We start from the raw sequence: 26,899 nt of genomic DNA, 5'->3' as shown, positions 1-26,899 counted from the left end.
TAGCTGGGTCTTCAGGTAGTACTATATCCAATTTTCTGAGGTATCACCAGACAGATTTCCAGAGTGGTTGTATTAGCTTGCAACCCCACCAACAGTGGAGAAGTGTTCCTCTTTCTCCGCAGCCTCGCCAGCATCTGCTGTCATCTGAGTTTTGGATCTTGGCCAATCTGACTGGTGTGAGGTGGAATCTCAGGGTTGTTTTGATTTGCATTTCCCTGATGGCTAAGGATGTCGAGCACTTCCTCAGGTGTTTCTCGGCCATTCGGTGTTCCTCAACTGAGAACGTTTTGTTTAGCTCTGTACCCCATTTTTTAATAGGGTTATTTGATTCTCTGGTGTCTAGCTTTTTGAGTTCCTTGTAAACCTTGGATATTAGGCCTCTATCTGATGTGGTGTTGGTAAAGATCTTTTCCCATTCTGTTGGTTGTTGTTTTGTTTTCTTGAAGATGTCTTTAGCCTTACAGAAACTTTGCAATCTCATTAAGTGCCATTTGTTAATCTTTGACCTTAGAGCTTGAGCCATTGGTGTTTTGTTCAGGAAATTTTCTTCTGTGCCTATGTGTTCTAAGGTTTTCCCTACTTTCTCATCTAATAGTTTCAGTGTATCTGGTTTAATGTGGAGATCTTTGATCTTGAGCTTTGATCTTACACTTGAGCTTTGTACAAGGAGATAAGAACGGGTCTATTTTCGTTCTTTTGCATGCTGAGTGCCAGTTGGACCAGCACCATTTGTTGAATAGGCTGTCCTTTTTCCATTGAATGTTTACTGCTCCTTTGTCAAAAATCAGGTGACCATATACATGAGGGCTCATTTCTGGATCTTCTATTCTATTCCATTGATCCACAAGCCTATTTCTGTACAAGTACCATGCAGTTTTCAGCACAATTGCCTTGTAATATAGCTTGAGGTCAGGGACAGTGATTCCTGCAGATGTTTTTTTGTTGTTGAGAATGGATTTCGCTATTCAAGGTCTTTTGTTATTCCATATGAAGTTGCACATTGATCTTTCCAATTCCATGAAGAACTGGGTTGGAATTTTGATGGGGATTGCATTGAATCTGTAGATTGCTTTTGGTAGGATGGCCATTTTTAAGATGTTGATTTTTCCAATCCATGACCATGGGAGATCTTTCCATTTTCTGAGGTCCTCCTCAATTTCTTTCTTTAGTGGTTTGAAGTTCTTGTCATACAGGTCCTTCACTTGCTTAGTTAGAGTCACACCAAGGTATTTCATAGTTTTTGTAACGATTGTGAAGGGTACGTTTTCCCTAATTTCTTTCTCCACATGTTTGTCCTTTGAGTACAGGAAGGCTACTGATTTGTTTGAGTTAATTTTGTATCCAGCCACTTTGCTGAACTTGTTTATCAGCTGTAGGAGTTCTCTGGTGGAATTTATGGGGTCACTCAAGTACACTATCATGTCATATATGTTAAGGATTGAGAGTTCCTCCTGACAGATTTCCCCAGTAATGAGTAAAAAGTGTCCTTCCTTATCTTTTTTGATAACTTTTGGTTGGAAATTTACTTTATTCGATATTAGAATAGCCACTCCAGCTTGCTTCTTGGAGCTGTTTGCTTGGAAGTTTTTTTCCCACCCTTTTACTCTGAGATAGTGTCTGTCTTTGTCTCTGAGATGAGTTTCCTGTATGCAGCAAAAGGCTGGATTTTGTTTATGTATCCAGTCGGATAGTCTATGTCTCTTTATTGGGGAGTTGAGACCATTTATGTTAATAGATATCAAGGAATAGTTGTTTCTGTTTCCTGCTATTATTGCTTTTTTGGGTTGAGTTGTGTCTGTGTTTTTTCTTCTTTTAGTTTTCTTGTTTAGGAGTTTTCTTGTTCTTACTAGGCTGTATTTTCCCTCATTGTATTGGGTTTTCCACCTATAATTCGTTGTAGTGCTGGGTTTGTGGTCAGATATTGTGTGAATTTTGATTTGTCTTGAAATATCTTCGTCACTCCATCGATGGTGATTGATAGTTTTGCTGGGTATAGCAGCTTGGGCTGGCACTTGTGCTCTCTTAAGGAGTGCATGATGTCTGTCCAGACTCTTCTAACTTTCATAGTCTCTGTTGAGAAATCGGGTGTGAGTCTGATTGGTCTGCCTTTATATGTTACCTGACCTTTTCCCCTTACTGCTTTTAGTATTCTTTCTTTACTTTGGGCGCTTGATGTTTTTACTATTATGTGTCGGGAGGTATTTCTTTTCTGGTCCAACCTATTTGGAGTTCTGAAGGCTTCTTTTATGCTCGTGGTCATCTCATTCTTGAGGGTAGAGAAGTTTTCTTCTATGATTTTGTTGAAGATATTTACTGTGCCCCTTAGTTGATACTCTTCTCTCTCTTCTATTCCTATTATCCTTAGGTTCGGTCTTCTCATTGTCTCTTGGATTTCCTGGACATTTTGGGTTAGGAGCTTTTTGTTTTTTGCATCTTCTCTGGCTGTTTTGTCTATGTTTGCAATGTTGTCTTCTGCCCCCCGAGATTCTCTCTTCGATCTCTTGTAATCTATTGGAAATGCTTGCTTCTGTGACTCCTGATTTCTTTTTTTGGTGTTCTGACTCTAGGGTCATCTCTTTTAGTGTTTTCTTTATTGTGTCAATCTCTGTTTTAATTTCCCTCTTCCATTCCTTTATTTCTTTGGTTCTGTTTTCCTCTAGTTCTTTGAGTTCTTTGAGTGTTTTTCTTGTTTCTTCTTTAAAAGCTTCTGAATTTTTTTGCTTTTCCTTTCTTTCTTGTTTAAGTAACTCTATCAGCGTCTTGAGGCATGATTTCAGGTCTGTGTCTTCTTTTTCTGGAGTGTTTGGAGTTCCGATGTTTGCTGTTATGGGAGAACTGGGCTCTGGTGTTGCTAGATTGTCTTTGTTCCCTTGGGATATACTCTTTCTCTTTCCTCTTGCCATTTTGTTGTCAGTGATATGTTCTTACCTTTCCCTTGTATCTGGTCTGTGTCCCTGGTTCTCCACTGGTTGAGGTGTCAGATGGGTTGAGCCCTGTTTTATGCCTCAGAGTCGTCGGGTGTGAGCAGAAGTTCCAGCGTTCTGTTTCTGTTTGCTGGATCAGGCAGGGCAGGGCAGGGCAAGGCAGGGGGTGCACTTTCCTTGTGTACTCCACAGAGATCTTTCTGCTCCCCTCCAGCCCAGGTCTCCCACCCACCAGTTGCTCAGCCTCTATGAGCCGCTGATCTGCGTGGCAGGTAGGCCAGGCTCCACTCTGCGTCCGGAAGTCGCCTCCGGGTGGAAACAGAAGTTCTAATTTTCTGTTCCCAATTGCAGTTGCTCAGCCTCTATTAGCCGCCGTTCTGCCTGGCAGGTAGGCCAGGCTCTGCTCTGCGTCCGGAAGTCACCTCCGGGTGGAAACATAAGTTCTAATTTTCTGTTCCCAATTGCAGTTGCTCAGCCTCTATGAGCCGCCGTTCTGCCTGGCAGGTAGGCCAGGCTCTGCTCTGCGTCCGGAAGTCGCCTCTGGTTGGAAACAGAAGTTCTAATTTTCTGTTCCTAATCGCTGGATAGGGCGGGGCAGGGCAGGGCAAGGTATGGTGTGCACTTTCCGTGTGCACTCTGCAGAGATCCCTCTGCTCCCCTGCAGTCTTGGTCTCCCACTCACCAGTTGCTCAGCCTCTATGAGCCACCGTTCAGCCTGGCAGGTAGGCCAGGCTCCGCTCTGCGTCCGGAAGTCGCCAGTTGCTCAGCCTCTATCTACAATTGACTTCTTAACCAAAGTTGTCCTATGAAACTCTCGGAATAACCCAAACTGTAGCCAAGACAATAGGTTGCTCTCCACAAGCTGACAGTAAGGCTTCATTGCTGAATATAATGCCTATACAACTTACTGAACATGAAGAAGTAGAGCTGGTCCCTGCATAGATCCTACCTCTTAGTATATTTGGTATAGGAAGGTACTCTTCAGGCTACCAAGACAGTAGCTAAGAACCTACAGTAGAATGATCCCGGCCAGACATGCCAGGGCAGTGGTGGTACAATGTTCTTGCAAATAAAAATGTCTGATTTGTCTTAAGGCCTACTGCACAAGATAAAATCCATTTTTGATACTAATTGGGTGGCCAAAAGACTCAGAGAATAGGTAGCCCAGATATAAAAGGTAAAGCCAAGTACTACTGGTCTTAAGAAATAGTAGTGATATTCTGCTATACTCATAGAGAAATGCCTTGTTTCTGCTCAGTGCTTATACTCAGAGAACATATAGTTTTAAATGAGATGTCTCCATCAAATCTCTCTCCTCCAAGTTCAGGGAACACTTTAGAAGAGGGGCCAGAAAGAGTGGAAGAGCCAGAAGACATGGAAGACACTAAAAAACTAAGGGCCTCTAAATCACCTAAGCAAATCTCTTGTCAACTCCGTGAAACTGGAGCAGTAAGCCTAGGGTTGGTACAGGTCTTCACCAGGTCCTATGTGTATGTATTACATTTTTCAGTTTAATACTTTTATGGCATTGCCGAGTGTGCGAGCAGGTGAGTCTCTGATTCTCTTACTTTCCTTCTCTTGAGCTTTTTTCCTTCTGTTGCTGTTCCTCATCCAACCCCCATAGGATGGCTTTAGTCTTATATTTTATTTTTTATGACTTGTTGTTATCTCTTAGAAGCCTGTTCTTTTCTAATAAAAGATAGAGAGGAGGTGGATTTGGATGGCTGGGGAGATGGAAGGGATGGGGAGAATTAGAGGTAGGGGAAAATATAATCAGCACATGCTACTTGAGAAAAGAATCTATTTTCACCAAGAGGTAAAAACAAATGAAAAGAAGCAAACCAACTTAATATTGGAAATTTAGACATATAAAGTTGATAAATCAGGAGAAATCACAGTGTAAAAGTTTTCATTATACAAGACCTTTATTTAACATGAAAATTTCAACAAGTCCTTAAAAACCTTTCAGTACCATATGCCCTTAGAAATACATTTCAGGAGTAAAAATTTAGTCACTGTTCATTGTTTTTAAAAAGTTTGTGGCTAAGAAAGCCTGAACTCCCGGCTTTCCCCAGGGGACTACTTTCCTCCTGGCTTTAAAGTACTTTTGTACAAGATAGAAAACATGGTACTGAACATATTCTCATTATGTTTAAATGGACTCCTTTAAGTGTTTACACTGTTTGGAGTACTAAGGAGTGTACCAGTGTAATTACAACGTTGAAGTCTGCATAAGGGCCATCTTCCCCATGAAACACTGAAACATGTCTAAAGTCTTCCCCCAAACTGCAGAGCAGCGTTCTCTTGGTCCTGGCACAAGTGTATGGAATGCTAATTAGTCTATCACTAGCCAATAGCTTCCAGAGTAAAAGCACAGCCCTTCTTGTGCCATGTGATTGCTTCCATAGAAACACAGAAGAAGGATCTGTGCCTCCTGTGTGCTTGTATCAGGGCATCTTCTGTTTTAGCATTTTCCTTTGGGGGGAGGGTAACTTTATTTTTATGTGTTTTCAACTATACATTTTTATTAGTTATCTAATTTATTTATATCCCAATAGTTGCTCCTTCCCCATCCTCCCATCTAGAGTTTTCACCCCTTGGCCTCTAAGAGGTGTCCCCTAAGCATTCCCTTTCTCCAGGGCATGGACTCTCTGCAGGATTAGGTGTGTCCTTTCCCACCCGGACCCAGAAACACTTAAACAAAAGTTCAACATTCTTTGTCATCAGGGAAATGCAAACCAAAACGACCCTGAGATGCCATCTTACACAAATCAGAATGTTTAGGATCAAAAACGGAGAAAAAGGAACACTCCTCCATTGCTGGTGTGAGTGCAAACTTGTACAACCACTCTGGAAATCAGACTGGCACTTCATGAAAATTAGAATTAGTTCTACCTGAAGACCCAGCGACACCACTCCTGGGCACACACACAAGAGACACACCACTAGAGTACAAGGACATTTGTTCACCATGTTCATAATGACCAGAAGATGTGGTTCATTTACACAGTGGAATACTATTCTATTAGAAACAAGAATATTACGAATTTTACTGTTTTTCTTTATCCAACAAAAGGATGATATTTTCCCCTTTTATCTCAATGCAATGCCATTTTATTCTAGGTATCTAAAATGTGGTAGCCTATCCTTTCTCACATTCATACACACTGACACACACACACACACACACACACACACACAGGACCTATAGTTATCATGGGCTTCTCATAGAAGATGGGCCAAATAGTGGCTATGAGGTATTCATATCTTTGTAGAAACACCCTGTTTAAAAGAAAAAATATGTTTAAAATAGATCATGAGTTTAAAAAGCTCAACCAGGCAGAACTGGGAAAACATCATGACTTGTATATATCATTTTTTTAACTGAAGACGTATTTTTATTTTGTTATGTGTATGTGTGTCTTTGTGACTGTATGCCACAAGTGTGCGGGTGCCTATAGAGGCAGAAGGGAGCTTCGGATCCCTTGGAGCTAGAGTTACAGGTATTGGTGAGTCTGATATGGATACTGGAAACTGAACTTGCATCCTCTGGAAGAGCAGCAAGCACTGATAACCAGTAAACCACCTCATCTGCACATGTGCCTTTTCAGTATGGCCTTATGCTGGTAACAAATACATGACTTATTTTCATCAATAAGACCTTTACAATTATCTCCATCCCATTTTGACTTACTCCTCAGTAGATCCTAGCACCTGGGCATATTTTCCAGGGTCATTTTCACACCCTTCTAAAATGACAGTGATTCTGCGACAATTCTACGAGATTCATGAATTTCCTTAAAGCCTACTGGTTAGTCCAGTAATAATCAAATAGGCACATAATAGGTTTTGATGGACAAGAGAGGCCAGTATTGCCTGCTTTTGGATTTAAAGGAGAACAAGGGTTAAAACAACAAGATGCTTATCAACTGTGGTTTAGTGAGGGTCTGCTTTTATCCACACAGCATGCTATTTTGTGGCATCAGATGGTGGGGGCCTTTACATCATCCTCATGGAAGAGAAATATAAAATATAATTCAAATCTTGCTCTCAAATCTAGGTGAAGTTTTTCAGCTACATGGTGAGTTTGTCTTCAGCTTTGAGTAGGGCCAAAAAAGTCATATGGCTATTATATATCTGCCTATCATTAGGACATGAAGTCAGTATTGCCAGATCTCACCAGTGCAGTGCTACAAATTCTGATGCCAAATGTGTGTCCATCACAGATGCTGAAACTTAAAATCAATACGATGTGACCTGCTTGCCTTTAGTGAAAGTGTAAAAGTTGGTGCTATTGGGTTTCTTCGACAAACACTCGTCTCCAGACCAGCTTCTTGTCACACTGGGCTAGTGTAATATGTTTCTAGTTTGCCTGGGTCTAGCACAGCAGTGATCAGATAAGAGATCAGGGAAGGTGTCAAACATCTGCCTGTCTTATCAAGTCAGGGAGTAAGTGATGTGAAAAGGCATTCCTTCCCTGCACTTTATCAGTACTAGATGCTGGAAAAGGGTTCAAGGGAAAACCTATTTTGGAATAAGATTTCAATTATAAATGTACACCACTGGTTTTCTTTTGGATGCATGTGAAAACAAAAAAAAAATCAAATGCTTTCTTTGGTGGAAGGTTTATCATGGGATGTTTTTTCTCAGGGCTGAATTTCTAACTGTGGGATACCAAACATATTGTGGATCCTGTTTCAAAGACAAATCTTTCATTGAAAACTAAGGCTAGGGTCTGAAGAGATGGTTTAGAAGCTGAGTCCTTGTTGCTTTTGCAGGAGACTGTAATTTTGTTCCCAAAATTCATGCCAGACAGCTAACCTCTAGTTATCCCAGGTCCAGGAGATCTAATGCTCTCCTCTGACCTACTTGAGTGAACACTTGTATTTGTACACACACATACACACACACACACACACACACACACACACACACACACACACACATTTAAAACAACAACAACAAAACTAATTTAAAATGAAAGTAAAAATGTTAACGTAAAAAAGGGGATGCAGTTGAGTGAGTTGGAAGTTGGGGAGGATCTGGGGGAAGTTAGGGGAGGGAAACCACTACAGGAATGTATTATATAGTTTCTTTTTTAATAAAGAAAAACACTTGCATAAAGAAAAAATTAAAAAGACTGTTAGCACTTAAGTGACTGTGTATTGAGTGAATTGGTGAATCAAGAAAGATAAAGTCCAGTACCTTTATTAGATGCATGAATGATTCTTTACATTTACTCAATGAACGGACATTTGAAATTGCTATGAGTTCACAAAGCACATAGTTACTCTTCATCTTATGGCGCCCATGACTGGGCAGTTTGTTCAGCATGTGTCCAATTTGTAGATTCTCAATTACATCAGATTCTTAGAATAATTTCTCACTGACAAAATGACAGGAGAGAAGATGAAAGCATGATAGTAAGGCAGAAAGTGGAAACTTAATGTGTCCTAAAATATTCTCCAGAAGAGAAAAATGCCATATCTGGTATTCATAAATGCACAAGCAAAATTACAAAACCTAGAGAAACAAGTTTTGAAAACTAAATGGCTGAGTCCCAGGAAGTATTCTGGGAACCAATCCATTCAAAATCATCCTGAGTGAGGTAACCTGATCACAAAAGAACACACATTATATACAACTCATTGATAAGTGGGTATTAGTCCAAAAGCTTAAAATACCCAAGATACAATTCACAGACCATATGAGCATCAAGAGGAAGAAAGTCCAAATGTGGATGCATTGTTCCTTTTTAGAAGGGGAAACAAAATGCTCAGAGGAGGAAATACAGGGACAAAGAGTGGAGCAGAGACTGAAGGAAAGGCCAGAGATCGCTCCATCTGGTGATCCATTCCATTTGCAGCCACCAAACCCAGTCACTATTGCTGATGCCAAGAAGTGCTTGCTGAAAGGAACCTGATAAGGATGTCTCCTGAGAGGCTCTGTCCGAACCTTACTGATCCAGATCCAGATGCTTGCATCTAACTGGACTGAGCACAGGGAACCCAATAGAGTAGTTAGACAAAGGACTGAAAAGCCAAAGGAGTTTACAACCCCATAATAAGAATTTCAACCAACCAGAACTCCCCAGAGCTCCTAGAGATTAAAACACCAACCAGTGAGTACACATGGAGGGACCCATGATTCCAGCCACATGTGTAGCAGAGGATGGCCTTGTTTGACATCAATGGGAGGAGAGGCCTTTGGTCCTGTCAAGGCTGATGAAGCAGTGTAAGGGAATGCCAGGGTGAGTATGCGATAGGGAAGGGGTGGGTGGGAAAGCACCTGGAAGCATCATCGAAGCAGCAGGGGTAGGGGGAATGGGAATAAAGACACACACACACACACACACACACACACACACACACACAGAGAGAGAGAGAGAGAGAGAGAGAGACAGTCATAGATGAGTGCAGAGCACACATGTGTTTCTCCCATATGATCTCTCATAAATAGAATGATCTGAGCCATTTCAAATTCATTGAGAGGTTTTCACAAAAAGAAAAAAAGTATAGATTCAATTCTTATGAAGGCAAAATATGGCTCTATTCATGACTTTACAAAGTATTCTAGCAGCTATTCTAACAGCATATAGCATGTCCCCTTGGGAAGCAATGTGCCTCAGGGGCTGGAGGTTTCAGGAGGAAGCTGGACACTATGCTAAAGCAGGGAGTGCAGAACAGAGCTCTTCCATCCTCTCTTCAGTCTTAGTGTGATAAAGTAACATGAAGATTTAAAGGGATATTTAAGAAGTATTTTTGTTAAGTTGTGGAACATATTATATCAAGTACAAAACAGAACAAATCAAGCATAAAGAAGCGGCTGACTTTATGTGAGTCGCCTCTGATAACATAAGAATCACGGGGTCTTGTCTCAGTGGCACATTCAGCCTTTTTCCTGAAATTAATTCATTTTGCAAACACATTTTATGAGCAGATGTTAAGGAACACTGTGAGTTACTAGCACCAGCTATTGAACGAAGAACTCTAATCCTTGCATCACAAATTCTGTGGCTGATGCTGGGCAAGTCATTTTTTTCTGTAACCGTCTCTTCATCCATAAAATGAGAAATATTTTTTTGTCTTGGGGATTTCTGTGAGGATTAGATAAAGACTCCATTTGAGAAAAATTCAATATAAACACAAAGTGTTCTCTTCCAGTCAGAGTGAATAATTGTCCTTAAAAAGTTTATATTAACTTTTTTAGGTCTGCTCAGCAGTTTTATATGTGGGCTGTACACCAGCTTCCATTTACTTAATAACTGTCTCAGACTCAGGAAAACATAATGGAGTTTCTCATGAGTCAGCTGTGTTACTTAGCAGAAAAAATACAAAAGGCAACAATTTAATTGAATCGTAAGTACATTTAATCACATAAAATTATAAAAAAATATATAAAAGAGAATGAAACACCCTACCTTGCCGGTTAGGTGCCCTTTAGTTGATGAGATTAATAGTAATAGACATTATATAACACACACACACACACACACACACACACACACACACACACACACACACGTGTGTGGTCTTTTAGTGAATATTTCTAGCACACTGTATTTTCCAAGAGTAATTTTGCCTTGTTTGCTTCTCCCTCTTCAGTGAAGCATCTCCTTCTGTGCCCCATGCAGGAACGCACACAGATGGTGCATATGAACACTTGACCTAAAGAGCATGGCCTGTCTCTAGCTGGTTGGTGATGCCCATGGTGACGTGAAGGGCTCTTACGTTATCTGAAGCTAGTAGTTCTTTACTGCATCTTGGACTTGGAGGGAAGTCCATGGAAATGAGCAAAATAAAGAGTGAAGAAGTGGAGGAAGCTACGGACTAGAAATAAAGCCCAGTTCACTGTGAGGGGGAAAGGCACAGTTAGCTCTTAGTGCTGCGCCTCTGTCACTAAACGTCTCATCTGTTTCACGAATTCAAAACTTCCTTTGGATGACCCTCAGATGCCTGACCTTATCTCTGTCCGAAAGTCAACTCGGACAAACCTCATCATTTAAAGTGAGAAAAACTAAACCTATTTGTGTTTTGTTGTTTTCAGAAACTTCACAGGTCAAGTTCTTTCTTTCTAAATTGTTTTATTTATCATTGTATCTGATGACATTTTAAAAGTTCTGTAAAAAAAATTGTTTACTATATAAGACTGGACTTTGCTTGGATGAGGCAATAAAATGCTGGGATAGTTTAAATAAAAAATTTATAATTAAAATATAGTTACATATTATTGCTTAGTTGATAAATATAACTGATCTGGGAACACTATTAAAATTAGCCTTATTTGAACAACACTGAGAACCTACTATATGCTTAAAAAGAGCTCACTGTGTTGAAATTTGTACTAAATCAGGCAAGAGCTCAGGATTTTGTTTTGGTGGTTAAAAAAATAATGTAAATGAGGCCTGTGAATGAAGAGTATTCCAGATCTGTGGTTTGGCAACCATATTTACCTCGTTCAGTTTAAATAGCTCATCCACCAATTTTATCTGCCTTAGTTCTTGCTAAGTTACATTATCTAGTTACATTGCTCCTGCACTGCCCAATCTAAGACAGAACAAATTCTCATGCCAAATGTGCAATCAAAGAAAGAGCTGAGGTCAAATCATAAAAGTGAAAGCAACACTAGCCAAATAGCATGTTTTCTATCAAATCTTTCAGTTTTATAGAAGTGTTCTCTAACAAGAACTACCTACATGAGCTCAAAAGCACAGAATTTAAAAGAGCAGTAGTACATTTTTATCAAGAATTTAAAGAATTTAAAGAACATATGAACAAATACATCCCTGTTGGGTCCTGGAAACCTCTTGCTTCCTTGGCATCTGGGACTTTCTAGTGGCTACGCACAGTTCCCCATCTCCCACTGCTACATACTTCTGTTCAATTTCTCTGTATTTCTCTTCTGCCTCTTTCCATACCTGATCCTATTCTCCCTTTTTTCCCTCCCCTCCTCTCCTTTTCAGGTCCCTTCTTCCCTTCATCTCCAGTGATTGTCTTGTTCCCCTTTCTAAGTTTAGAAGCCTTCACATTTTGGTTTTCCTTCTTTTAAGCTTCATATGGTCTGTGAGTTGTACCTTGGGTATTAGGAGCTTTTGGGCTAATATCAACTTATCAGTGAAAGGAAATGTGGAGACAGAAAATGGAGCAAAGATTGAAAGAAAGGCCATCCAGAGGCTGCCCCAACTAGGGATCCATTCCACTTGCAGATATCAAACCCTGACACTATTGATAATGTCAAGAAGGGCTTGTTGACAGGAGCCTGGTATATCTGTCCCTTGAGAGGCTTTGCCAGAGCCTGAAAAATACAAATACAAATACAGCCAATCATCAGACTGAGCCCAAGGACCCCAGTGGAAGAGTTAGAGAAAGGACTGAAGGAGCTGAAGGGGATTTCAATCCCAGAGGAAGAACAATATCAACTAACCTGATCACCCTGAGCTCTCAGGGACTAAACCACCAACCAAAGAATATACACGAAGGAACCCATGGTTGCAGCTACATATATAGGAAAGGATTACCTTATATGGCATCAATGGGAGGGGAGGCCCTTGATCTTGTGGAAGCTTCATACCCCAGCAAAAGATTCTAGAGAGGTGAGGCAGGAATGGGGGTAGGGTCGGAGAGCACCCTCATAGAGGCAAAGTGAGGGGGATGGAATGAGGGGTTTGCAGAGGGGAAACTGTAAAGAGGGATAGCATTTTAAATATAAATAAATAAAATAACCAATAAAAAGGAAAAAATCTTAAAAGATAGAAACATTGAGCCAAACACAACTGTAAATAAAAATGGAAGTAAAAACAACAACAACAACAACAACAACACAACAACTCACTTTTCCAATTAGAAAACACAGCTTCCAAGTAGGATGAACCAAGCACAAGACAGAATACCAGGATACCAAGAATAAAAGAGAGGATCTAGACCAAATAAGCAAAGACTATGAAAACTTTTAAAAAAAGTACAAGAAAGTAATATGCAGGAAAAATGGAATACCATTAAAATCACAAATCTTCAGATTACATGTAAAGAAGAGGGAGAAGAATCCAGGACAATGGCATAACCATTGAAGAAAAATAATCTCCTAAATAAAGATATAACTGTACACATATATAATCTTAAGTTGACAGACCAGAAAAGAGTCTCCACAAGGCTTAAAACAGCTAAAACTCTCAATATTCAGAACAAAGAAAATTATTGAAAGTTGCAAGAGAGAAACCACGAGTCACATATAAAGGAAAACCCACCAGAATAATACCTCCTTTCTCAATGGAAACTTTTGAAGCCAGAAGAGCCCAGAATAGTGCACTCCACATTCTAAGACTGTCATGATTGCCAACACAGATCACCCTTCTCTGCTTTTCTATTTGCCATCACTAAAAGAAAAAGAAAAACTTCATGATTCAATCTGCCAGAATAGTTCAGGGAAAAACAAAACAAAACAAAGAACAAGCAAAATACCCATCTAAACCCAAAGGCATACTCTAGAAAGAAAATAACAAAACAATAATTAATGAAATTTAACCCATATCTATTGCCCTGAACAAAAATTTTAACTGTAAGTGGATCAGAAACCACAACTTGAAATTGAAATAGTAAAGTTACTAGAGAAAAACAGGCTATTCTCTACAAGATATAGTCTTAGAAAGGGACTTTCCAAATAGGACTCTATTTGCTTGGGTACTAAGGCCACTAAGGCCAACATCCTTCTGTATAGCTAAGGAAACAATTCACTAGAAAACAAAAAATAGGAGAGAATCATGGCTTCCTATATATCTGACAGAATTAATAACCAGAGCATACAAAGAACTATAAAAAATGTCAAGGAAACAAATGAACCACTTAAAAATGGACTAGGGTTCTAAATGAAGAGTTCTCAACAGAAGAAATAAAAATGACTAAGAAATGCATGTCTCTGATAAAAACAAAACAAAGCAAAACAAAAGGACAACAAACACTGGTGGTTTCAGGGAGGGCAACCTCTCTTGGTGGCAGTGCAAACTGTTACCACCACCCTGAACATCAGTTTGAGAGTTCTCAAAACGTTGAAAGTGTTGAAAGTAAATCTACCATATGACCCAGTTATCCCTCCACTGGGTATATCCCCAAAGGTTTCACCACCTCACAGATTCTAGTTCAGTATCATTATTTGCTGCCCTCCTCGAAATATCTACATGGAAACAACCTAAATGTCCTGCAGATGTGGATATACAACATGGAGCAACCACAAAAAAATAATAAAAAGGCCATGGTGGAGAGGGTATAAGGGTATAGGCGATATGAAGGGAGAAACAGAAAATCAGGGTAGATGGTTCTAACTGGGAAAGGCCAAGAAAGCAAGTACAGAAAGAGAGGGAAATGGGTGTAAACCAACAGCAAGATTGTTTGTTTAAAGCCTCTAGGAATCATAGTATTTTATATTTTACAGACATCAGGAAAATTATGCCATTTGAGCTGAGAATACTCCCCACAAGAACTGTAGGCAAACAAAAGTCCCAGTACCAGGCCCGAGAAACCTCCTTTTGAGGGGATGGTCAGGGAAGTCTAAAAGATCCCCAAAACAATGTAGGCTATACTTCTCATCGTTGGATGCTTTTCAAAAGTTGAAGGTTAGCCTTTATTGCTGGAGGCACTACACGCAAAATGGATGATTTGAGCTGGCTTCAACTGGCAAGCCTCTTTTCTGTGCTCTAGCTTCCAAAGTACCTCTATAAAAAGTGTGCAAGCAGCTGAGAGAGCAAAGCAATTAATAGTCCTACTCAGTTCTGGTGCCTGTGAACCACCACGGTGACAAGCACGGTAGGATACACAGGAAAGTTCAGTACTGATACTTATATTTTGGTGACAACAAACAGCCTTCTAAGAAGATATAAGATCAACTCAACAGGAATGAAGTCATTGCCAGTTTTAGAAAACTAGCCAGCTTCTACGGATAGCAAAGTCATGGAATGTAGACAAGAATTTACTACTACTGCATTGCTAAGTCAGCGTAGTTCCTTACTGCGTTCTAAATCTTATATTTACAGATAAGTGTTGCTATTGCCCCTTATCAAAGAAGTTTCTTTCCACAGCAAATGTCTCTACTTTTCTTGCCACGGAAAACTACAATTGGATATATTGCAAAGATCATTGGATCTTGGAGAGCCCAGTGCCTGTGGATACTCTGCAGCACAGCTCTTACATCTATGGCTCAAGAGAATATCATGGAAGGAGGACAGAAAGATCTGTAATACTAAGAAGTTTGCTCTCTGAGACTGTGACTCTTAGAAATGTTCCCATAAAGAAGAACTAAACAATGGCAAACTCAACAGAGAGGCAAACACAGAAGGGAGGAAATCACACGAGGCCCAACCAATAACCCCAAACTACAGGCAACAATGAATGCTGAAAGAGAACTAGACTCTTCCAGGACTTTTAACTGGTTATCCAATACAAAATCATCAGCCCTGAAACCATATACATAGAAACAGCAAAAAAGAACTCACCAGGTTGTATTTATATATGTGTGCACATGTTTGTATATGTACATATATATATTATATATATATTATATAATATATATATATATATATATATATAAAACAATAATAATCGAAGAGGATACCAATTTGTGAGTAGGGAGGTTATGGGGGTTTAAAGGGAGGAAAAGAAGAGAGAGAATTTAATTAATTTAATTAAGTTTGTAAAATAATAATGAATTGGCATTGAAAAACTAAGAAATTTCATTTTAAAGATTGTCACTATAGTCTCCATATTCCACAATGCACCAGTTGTCAAGACCAAGTGGAGTTGCCTCTGTACACTCGACTTCTAGGATCTCACTAGCCTTTCTCATTTGCCTTCTCTCAATATTAAACCTTATCAGCCACAAGGCAAAATGATGACGGCATAGTACCTCATATAATTCTTCTTCATGTCCAGCTAATAATAATAGTCTCCTTATTTTTCACATGAGCAAACAGACTCAAATATCTTAAATATCTTCGCTTAGGATTTACAAAGCAGCACATGTGTGATTTGGCCTCAGGAGTGTCAAGCCCTGAACTGCTATTTGTAATATGCTTCTCTTACTTTTAATGATTGGCTGAAATATAATTTCATTTTGCTTCTCAATTCTTATTTTTTTTTTCTAGTCAAGATTTCTACGGATGTAGTAGCAACTATCACAAATTCAATGACTTGAAAAAAACACAGTTTATTTATTTTTTAGTTCTAGAGGTCAGAAGTCTAAAACATGACTGAAAAGGTGGATTGATTGGGGCTGGGAGGCTTCCAGGAAAGAGTCCTTGTATTTTTATACCCTGCTGTAGAAGCTCTCTCCATTTCTCTGTTGTCCTTCCCTCCACTTCCAGAATGTACCCATCCAACCTGTGCTTCTCACTGTCTCATCTCCTTCTTCTGTCTGCATTTGCCCTTCTCACTGTCCACTCACAATGGCCCCTCAGTTATATCGAGGATATCAAATTAGCAGTGATAATTTCTAACACAAAAGTTTAACAACCTAAGAAGCAAAATTCAGTGCATAAAATCGGGTTAATGGGCTTAGGGTATTACAATGGAATGATCTTTGAGTAGCCATTACCCAACCTACCACACTACCCATTATAAGCACCAGGTTTTGATATATTTCTACACAATAAGGTTCCATTAAAGCACATATGTAATATGGATACAGTAACAATTATAAATTATTAGATAAGTCATATACATATTTTATGGGTAAGAATACTTGTATTTTTAAGAAGCGATTAATATAAATGAATATACTATCAGAAGCCTTAAAACAGACATTTGTACTCAAGGGAGGATATTAGTAAGTTATACTTATTTGATTCTAAAATAAGTTACATTCTTCATTTTTTCAGTAGATATAAACTGAATCATGTTCTGCAGAAGATAGGAATTCTAAAATCAGAAACCAACACCTGCAGGTTTTGGGACATAGCACCTGTGTTTTTGAGTGAAGAGTATAAAAAGATCAACAGTATAACATATGTTATATTTAAATACTAATAAATTTGCTTCCTAAAGATAAAATACCTTAAATATAACTCAGCCCTAATTGAAAATCTGAAGCTCTGCTAAGTTTGCCTGTTTAACAGAAACAGTTTCCCTTAGTTAAACAGCCTTTTTGTTGAATAAAGCTCCATCAAAGGGATTTTATTACCAGCGTGAAAGGTTTCTTTCCATAAATACACACACAACAAGGACAAGAACAGTCTTGTTATCCTAAAGCTGAATTCTTTGTTTTATGTTGCTAAATTTTATGATTTTGTGTGTGTATGTGTGTGTGTGTGTGTGTGTGTGTGTGTGTGTGTGTATGTGTGTGTGTGTGTGTGTGTATGAAGAGTTCTAGTTTAAAACAATCCACACCCTTAAACTACTTGTAAAACAAGTGTTGCTTGAATTACCTCGATAATTCTACAGTGTTGTCTTTATTTTCTTGCCTTCCCTTGCTCCTGAAGATCTGTAGTATTCCTACTTTCGTCTGTATACCCACTTGATAATCACATTTGTGCTTTGCATTATTATCGGGAGAGGACTCTGTCTCTATCTCTGTTTTTGAGTCTCTGTCTCTCAGTTTCTTTCTGTCTGCTTGCTCCCCCTCCTCCTCCCCCTCTTTCCCTCCCTCCCTCCCTCTCCTCTCCCCTCCTTTTCCCCCTCCCTCTCTCTCTTCCCCTCTCTCCCCACTGTTTTGAGGTGAAACTTTATTGGAAGCTTCAGAGCTGTCCATGAGCCTGTCTTTGCTATGCTGTAATTTTGTTAAAGAAAGGATAGTTGTGTGTTTTCTGAGTGACTAGTTCTCATGTGAAGTTCTATGCTTGCTTATTGCTCTTGATGCCCTCTTTATTCCTGATAGGCGGTAGAATATTTTCCCTCTCCAGGGGCCTCACAATAGGCCACAAGTTACAAGTAGTTATCATGGCAACTCTTTTCATTCTGACAAATAAAGCTTACATTCTTTTTCCTTTTAATTTGAGAATTGAAGGGGCTGGTGAGAAGACTTGCTGGTTAAAGAGGCTAATAAACAAGCATAGGGACCTCAGTTTGTATCCTCAACATCCAATAGAAATTGGTATGTCTGCATCTGTAACCCCACCACTGTCAGAGAGGAGGGTGAGCAGAGACAGGCAGAATCCAGGAGGTCCTGACCAGCTAACCTAGAAGAGTCTACGAGCTTCACATTCTGTGAGAGACCTCATCTCAACACATAGGGTAGAAGGCACTTCAAAAAGATTCCTCTAGCCTCCAGGTGTGTATACACATACATACATTGACACCTCCAATGTCTGTGCATGAACACCCACACATACACATATAACCAGACAAACACATATATCCTGCATGAATTCTTGATTATTGAATAATAATATGAAATCGATTAAAGAAAAAGCAAAAGTGGCCCATAAGGGCAGGACTAACTATGTGAGGTTGTGAGGAGGAATTCTTGGAGGAATATGAGGGAGTTGGAAGTGGGGAATGATGTTGATGTGATCATATTTCATTGCATGCACATAAAAAAATAAAAAAGAAAAGTGAGAGAGGGTTTGTGAAATGGAGCACCATGTAGGTTAGCTTCTGCATAAGCAGAAGACCTTGAGTTTTATTCCAGAATGAAAGGTGGAAGGAAAGAATGGACTACTAAAAGTTGCCTGCTGCCTTTCACATACAATCAGTGGTATATACATGCCTGCACAAACACCAAACACATACACACACATGCACACACATGCACTCACGCACTCATGCACATGTACATGCATACACACACATACACAAGCACATACATACACATATACACATACATTACCACTCCCAAACCTCCACCCCACATCACACACAATTTTAAAATAGTGAGATGATGTCTTCTCTGTTTTAACTATATCTCCTAGAATGTATTTCTTACCTTTAACAGTTTTTTATGTGAATTTTTATACAAAATGAAGCCTTCTCTTTTTGTCAATACATCATCTAAGCATTTGAGTCAGACAGGCTACGAGAACTAATTGTGTATCGTATCCAACAGGGATAACTTCCTGTAGAATACTTCCTAGGGTTGCCTTCAGGTAAGGGATGCTGGCTATTATTTCTCTTTTCTTGGCTGGGATGAAAACCTAGAAGGAAGTCCGTGATAAAACACCTCATTTGCTTAAAACCACAATGCATTCTTTATATTCTGAGCTGAGCAATTAAAAAACCCAGGACATATTCTTGAAAGATATAAGAAGTAGATAAGCATGCCCAGGATTCTAGAGAGATTTTTCTCCTTACTTTTGAAAACTATATGATGAAAGTAAACGGGAGAAGAATGAAAAAACACAACAATGTAACACTGACCCAGAAGGAAAAAAAATCCAGTATTGTTATAACATCATTCTTCTGGATGGGACATCATTTTATTTCAATTATTTGTGTTTGTTGCATATTTATCTGCTAAATTCAGTTTTTTTTCTTCAGATTCTCTTAAAGATGAGCATCCACATATATAAGAATAGGGCCATGTTTTCAGAGAGGTGTTTCTGATGGCAAAAGTATTCATTGCTAGTAATTTACTTGTGACTTTTTTGTGATTTCTTTCTTTGTTTAAATTATCTCTTCTCCTTTATTACCAAGGATTGAACCCAGGGCATTGCATATGTTAGAAAAGTCTTGTGATGCCCAACTGTGCCCCAAGTCTGCAAATCTTTTCTTTTTTTGCAGCCCAGTCTGTGATTTTCATGTAGCTATTTTCTTCTTCTCAGAGATAGGATGTCTAAACAAATAGAAACTGAAGGAAGGTACTTCTCTTCAAATACTTGGCTTAATATAAATCAATATAGAGATTATCTGATAGATATAAAATATACTTTTTTTCAGCTTTTATGTCAAAACTTTTGTACTTTTCTACTAAACAATACCATATTCTGCTCTAATGATTCCCTTGCCACTGTTTTTTGTTTCCTTGATTCAAATGTGGGTTTCCTACAGAGAAAGATGTGTTGGCAGGAGGAGCTGAGAACAGAACCCACTGGGAGCTATAAAGCCAAGCAAAAGTACTTATTTTGTCCTGCAGGGAGAATTGAGGCATTCACATCTCTTGAGCCGAGGTGTGCGGTCAAAGTAGTAGTAGTTCCTGGCAAGCAGTATGCCCATAGTATTTGTGCTTGAGGGAAAAAGAGAGCAACTGAGTGAAACAGACTTCTAAACTGAAGATGCTGCTTAGTGTCAGAGTGCAGTGTAGGTCTGGCTTACCTAGTAAAGACCTGGCTGAGAATACTGCTGCAGAGGGGGCAAGGAAGCCAGCCAGGTTCTGTGATAATACAGAAGCAGATGAGGTAGACTTTATAGGACTCATGGTAGAGGAAAAAAAAAAAAAAAAAAAAAAAAAAAAAAACAGGAGTGAGGTTTTAAGCTTGAGGAATTAAACAAGAACACAATATTAGCAAAGACAGACGAGAGGTAGCTTATTTGAGTAAGAATAAGATCAATCCAGCTTTAATCATATATATTTTTTTTTTTTGTCAAAACATGCAGGTATCCAAGTGCAGTGCCAATGGAAAAATACTGGATTGGGTTTCACCAAAGTAATTGTCTTGATATGGATTTAAAATTATCTGTGTAGAACTGAGTGTGCAGCCTTAGGCGGATGAGCTTTCCAGTTGACGGGGTACAGAAGAGATGGGCAATGAAGCTTGAAACCCGTGCTGCTGCGTCTGCCAAATTGTCTTAATAACTCCTCGCTGCTCATCACGAGCTTCTTCATAACCAGTTTAAGGTTTTCTTTCTTTTTTCTTTTTTTTCACATCTTGAAATACATTTCTAGTTTTATTTAATCCTTACCTTTAGCATTTCTCCCCCCATCCACCCACCTCTATCTTCTTTAGACATTTTTTTACTTTATTTTAAAAAACAAAGATAAATGTACAAATTTTCAGCATTTTTTCATAAAAGTATACGAATACATTTTTAAGGTTGTAATTAAGTATTTGTCGGTATATATACATACACATATGTATATATGTAACAATAATACAGGAAAAGAGGCTATTAAGAGGGTATAGGAGAGAAACTAGGAGGGGCTGTAGGGAGGAAAGGGGGATGTGATACAGTTCTATTTTAATTAAAATATATTCTTTTTTTTTTGTTGAACTTCACACAGTCTGTGAGTTGTTTCTGGGGCAGTCTGAGCCTCTGGGGTTAGTATCCCACTATCAGTGACTGCATATTATGTCTGTTCTTTTGTGACTGGTTATCACACTCAGGATGATATTCCATAGATTCATCCATTTTCTTAAAAATTTCATTAAGTCATTGTTTCTGATAGCTGAGTAGTACTCCATTGTGTAAATGTACCACAATTTTTGTATCCATTCATCTACTGAAGGACATCTGGGTTCTTTCCAGCTTCTGGCTATTATAAATAGAGCTGCAATGAACATTGTGGTGCATGTGTCTTTGCGGTTTAAGGTTTTCAGTAATATAACTTTGCCATGAACAAAGATTAGGATTCGGTTGTATACTTCTGTAACTCAATGTGAAGCAATGAGATCTGATATGAGGTAGGTAATCAAGAACTATGGAGTGAGAGGCTGGAAATAAGACTGGGTGGTCACAGACTGGTTAGGAAAGCATGAGGCAGCAGGGGCATGTTTTCCGCAAGCCCCACCTAGCCCTCTCTGTGCTTTGGTTACTCACAGCGCAATATCAGCAGGCCTGTGTCCCCAGATCTCTGCTGGTTCAGGTGGCTCAACTGGCACTCAGCATGCAGAATAATGAAAATAGACCCTTTCTACACAATGGAGTACTACTCAGCTATTAAAAACAATGGCTTTATGAAATTCCTAGGAAAATGGTTGCATCTAGAGAATATCATCCTGAGTGAGGTAACACAGTCACAGAAGAATAGACATAATATGCAGTCACTGATGATTGGATACTAACCACAGAAAGCTCTGAATACCTAAGAAACAACCCACAGGCCATATGAAGCTTAAGAAAAACAAAGGCCAAAAAGTAAAAGCCTCAGTCCTTCTTAGGAAAAAAAAAAGTATATAGTACCCTCTCAGAGTGTGGTACACCGGGACCTTAATCATTAATAATCCAAGAGCTAAGAATATAGCCTTGTGGCAATTTTTGGTATTCAAAAATCATTATGTTTAATCTATACTAACCAAGAAAACTCTGACTGTTTCCATGTTACATTCTGTTCTATATGTACTTTATGCTCAAGGTAACTAGTAGATTTCAATGCATACAATCAAACCTCTAAAAGAATTAAGTACTGACAAAAATATAGTCATATAGTGTTATGCCAAAACACTTTAAAAAATCTGCACATGTATCTCTCTTTTTAAAATAAAGTTGTAAGGAAGAAAAAAAAGAAAGCATGAGGCTCTGAGTTCCGATCCCCAGCACCTATATAGAAGCTGGGCATAGTGGAATCCTGAACTGGGGTTCAGAGATAGATGTGTCCCTCGGGCTGCTGTCCAGCCAGCATAGCTACAAGTGCTGAATTATAGGTGTAGTGAGGGACCCTGTCTCAAGACGTAAGATGGAGAGCACCTGAAGAAGACTCCTGATGGCCACCGCTGGTTTCCATAGAGATCTACACACTCAAGTGCACTTGAACAAATACATGCACACACACATGCACACATACACACATGTACAAATGCACGCACATACCTCCATTCAAGACACAGTAGCTTGTGTACTGAATTCATGAAAGAGAGATTGAATGAAAAAACAGTATTTTCACAAATAATTTAGTCTCTCAAAGTGTCTATAGTTTAGATAATTTGTGGGCCAAGGACAAATATTTTATCGAACACTATATTTCAGACAAAGACATATTTTACTCTCACCAACTATAGGTAATGTTCTGGCCTTGGTATTTTACCCAGTCTCCAACTACCACTGCCATAGGTAGCATTCTGACCTTCTTTGCTGTGTGCTTTTTCACATGTGACTGGTGTCCTGCTCCGCAGAGACTCCTTTTCACTTTGGTTTTCCCCCTTTGAGAAACGAAACAGAGATTGTGGTTATTTGAACATGAATGTGAATGTGCAACATCACTGTTCTCACTCAGGCATCAATGGGATTATTAAAACTGAACATCTATCAATGATTTCCTAAACATGCTTAACCTGAACCTAAACACATATTTTCAACCTTACTGTTGGATAACTTGCTGTTGAATCTACTTTGATCACCTTCCTCCCACAATTCCCAAACTATTTTTGTCAGTGTAACCCTGACCCATGTGCCTCCTAAGTTTTGTCTTCCTGATGCCCTTGTATTGGCGCTTCAGGTCTCCTCAGTGGTAGAATTGAAAACAAAGGGGAGGGAGCACCAATGTCATCCTATCATTACTAACTGTTCTCTTTGTGCACGTGTTCTTGTTCGCACATCAACGTCTTCTTAACCTTGCCTTTGAAATGGAATTATGTCACAATGGAGAGGGCCAGTGGCTAGCTGATGACATTCCTGTAGTGGCTAAAAACAAAAGGTTACAGAGGAGAAAGGTCAGCTCTCACACTTTCGTAGACAGAACAAAAAATTGAGTGTGGAAAAATAGAATGAGGAGATGACTGGTAAAGTGGTTTGTGCCTAAGGATGAGGACCTGTCATAAAAAGCTAGATGTGGTGGCACACAGTGTAATCCTAATGCTGGGTCTACATCCCTCCAGGGTCCCGGAGCTTCCAGGACAGCAACCTAGCTGAAGTGGTGGGCCCTAGGTATCAGTATGTGGCGCACCGTTCCTGGAGAGTGGCACCTGCAGTTAACCTCTCTGACTTTCATGCATGCATACATATGATTGTACACATACAGCTGTATACTGACCTCCAACTGCCATCTCCCAAAAGGAAATGTAGATGATTAGAAAATACATGTAGGGAATAGAAAAGGTGCTTGAAAGTAAATTGTTCTGCAGTAGAAAGGAAGGGGAAGGGACCAATAAAAAGAGAAAGTAGATCAGGTAGGTGGCTGAGTCGGAACAAAAGCCCAAGGTGTGGTTGTGATGGGGTGGAAGGCGAGCAAGTGGTTAGGGACAAGAACTCTGAGTATTTTAAGTGCTATAATATGGACTCTGAGATTTTGTATGAGTACTGAAGACTAACTCTATTAGATCATTTCATTTATGATTCACAGTAACCATGTGTATTAGGCAAGGCTGGTGTTATTTCCTATAGAGTCCAAAATTGCTTGAATGGCTAACTACATGCACGTAGTGGAGGACTGAGTCAAAACCACCCATAAATAATAATAGTAAAAAGCAGTTGTACAACTTTTTTGTTTTGATGTTATTTGTAAAAGTTTACATTGTAGTCTTTTTGTATTGCATAAATAAAATATTATATTTATATATTTATACAACATATACATATATGTTGTATCTGTTTATAAGAACAATGTTATGTTCAGAAGAAAAGGATCCTGTTCGTATTTGGGAGGTTTGTATTTCTTTAGCTATTTGTTGTTGATGAACAGAAATTTCACAGAACCTTTTGATTAAACTTTAAAAGGCTACCGACAACCTTTGAAATGTAAATACATGAACTATCCTATAAAAATAAGATAAACAAGCACAATGCAATTTGGTTTGTTTTTACTTTTAGATATTTCCTTATAGGACTCAAATTATTTTTATTTATGTGCCATTGAAAAAGGTTGCATTTGATGGGAGAACATTCTAACATTTTGTGATTGTTACACTCATCATATTTTAATAGCCAACTTAAAAAAAAGTTTCACCCGTTTCCCACATATCCACAGAAAGGACAGACACCAAACATTCCCAGACAGAACTGCTGAACATCTTTGTTGCTGGCAGGGCGTCTCATAATTAACACCCCAGTATCACACCTGCCACAGCTTACTGGCTATACCCAAGAGCTGTTCTACCTGGGCATAGTCTAAGCTCTCCTCCAGCATGTCTGCTTCAGGGGGAGATGGGTCCTGAAAAGCATCTGTTCTCTGTGTCCTGTAGTCTGTGGGCCTCTAGGAAGGGCTGACTCATAGCTCCCTCCCAGCTGTCACCATGCAGCCTGGCTGGTGATGGGGTTTCTGCTGCAATGCTTATGGAGTCGGGTCTAGTACAGCCTCAGTCATGTTCTAGCTGTGTGTGAGCAGTGTGAGAGCAGGGTTCTGTCTCACAGGTACCAGTGCTTTCAAAGGGTACAGCACACTGCTCTGTGCATAGTTAGTGCTGAAAACTCTCATGGTCCCCCAGAAAAAGGTCTATTACCTAGTTCTTTGTAACCTGTGAGAAAACAAAATTAACAACAGAAACTCTTCCAAGTCCAAAACTATCCCCTAACCTTATTATGTTCCCTTTAAGTGTGCATATGTGGAATATACACATTAAAAAGAACATAGCTTAAGGAGTACCTGACCCAGATGTTACCCCATAGACCTGCTGAGCAATCTTCCATATGGCAGCATTTATTAGCATCCATTAGCAGGCGAAGGATGAGACTGAAGACTGACTTAGAAACATAAAGAACATACCTTTGCCATGGATGGCTCAGAGCAACTGCCCAGGTGGGGGCAGGGCTTCTCCTGCTTCCCTTCCATGGGCTTCACTTTGTTGAATTTTATTGCCAGTGATTTTAACATCTTCTCTGAGGCAGGTCTGAAAGACCTCTGATTGTATGACCCTCTATCTCGAAGAAGAGAGATTTGCTTTGTTTTTCTTTCCATTAGTAGACAAACCAATTAGCTGTTTAATCAGGATTTTGTTCTGGTTAATTCCTACAGCTGACTCCCTAGCTAAGCAGGGCTTTGACTTAAAAGCAGTAAATTGCTTCTGCCTGGGTGATTTGCACTCTGTTTATGAACTTTCGAGAATCAAAATGCCCCTGTGAATAATTAAGATGAGAGGATTAAACAAGTTGAGTTGAATTGTTTAAAAAACGGTCATACTGCCCGTTGACTTGTTTTCTTCTTTTCTAATTGCTCACCTTCCCATCTGTGCCTAATTGTAAACAAAGGTATGTATGTGCATGATTAACTAGTGAAACAGGTGTGAAGGTTCTAATTCAAAGCAAGTATTCTGTTTTGTCAAGGTGCCCCTCTTTAGTGATGAAACATGACTGTACTGGTAAACTTATGTTGTCTGTTTATCCAGATTTTGATTCCATATCACTGGCTTAAAAGTCTGTGTAATCTAGTCTCTCTGTTTGGATGTAGACTGTCCTCTCTAATCTTTGAGAGTCACAGGTCCTTGATCAAGGATTGTTAGAGAAACTTTCTCTACCGGGAGCCCACATTTCTTTGATGTTTTTTGCTATTCAATGTTACAAACTTGTGTAAGCACTTATTTTTTGATTAAGAACCCCCCCCCCCCGTATGTGTGTGTGTGTGTGTGTTTATGTGCAGTCTAGATGTTTACTTTGCCAATCTTTCACAAATCACTCTTTACCTTTTGTTATTTTCACTCATGGTCTTTCACTGAATCTGGAACTCACTGGTTCACCTAGACTGGCTAGCCAGTACGCTAGTCACAGTGACCATTTTGTCTCCACTTCCCTAGCACTGGGATTGCAGGCCAGATGTGTGCTGATGTGCTTGGTTCTTTCTTTTTGTGGGTGAATCTATTATTCTTGTACAGTAGGCACTTTGTATTTTCTGAAACATTTTCCCCCCTTTATAGCTCAGTGATTCCATACATTCACGTATATATTTTGCTGACCATATATCCACTGGAGAGTGGGCAGCATAGCAGCGAATACTTCATTAAAGAAAACAGACTTTCTCTTTCCCAGAAGCTCCATCTGCCAATAGTTCCTTAGTTAGAGTCAAGGGACTCATGAGTCCACCCCCTCCCTAATGCTGGAATTTTGACTGGCTTGATCTTGTGCAGATCTTGTTCAAACCCTGATAAGTGGGCCTTGGGAAGAGAGAATTACAGATACCTTATTTGTGACTGAGCACTCTACAGATACTTATATTTTGGACCTTGATAAATTGTGAATTTCTGCATAAATTGCTCTCTG

The 26,899-nt window shown here is 39.3% G+C and overlaps 1 protein-coding gene across 1 annotated transcript in view; it reads right to left on the bottom strand.

Annotated features, from left to right (window-relative positions):
• CNGB3 (cyclic nucleotide gated channel subunit beta 3) overlaps nt 1-25,520 on the bottom strand; it is a gene marked incomplete at both ends in the record, with an annotated part of 169,663 nt that extends 144,143 nt beyond the window's left edge. Inside the window, 2 exons of the mRNA XM_080938559.1 lie at nt 22,839-22,914; nt 25,413-25,520. Of these exons, the coding sequence (XP_080794685.1) occupies nt 22,839-22,914; nt 25,413-25,520 (184 nt within the window). The remainder of the gene's footprint in view (nt 1-22,838; nt 22,915-25,412) is intronic.
• Between the last annotated feature and the right edge of the window lie 1,379 nt (nt 25,521-26,899).

Source organism: Micromys minutus, assembly GCF_963924665.1.
Source record: "Micromys minutus genome assembly, chromosome: 26".
Taxonomy (NCBI): domain Eukaryota; kingdom Metazoa; phylum Chordata; class Mammalia; order Rodentia; family Muridae; genus Micromys; species Micromys minutus.
Note: the sequence above shows the minus strand (reverse complement) of the source record. Positions and strands in the feature narration are given on the sequence as shown.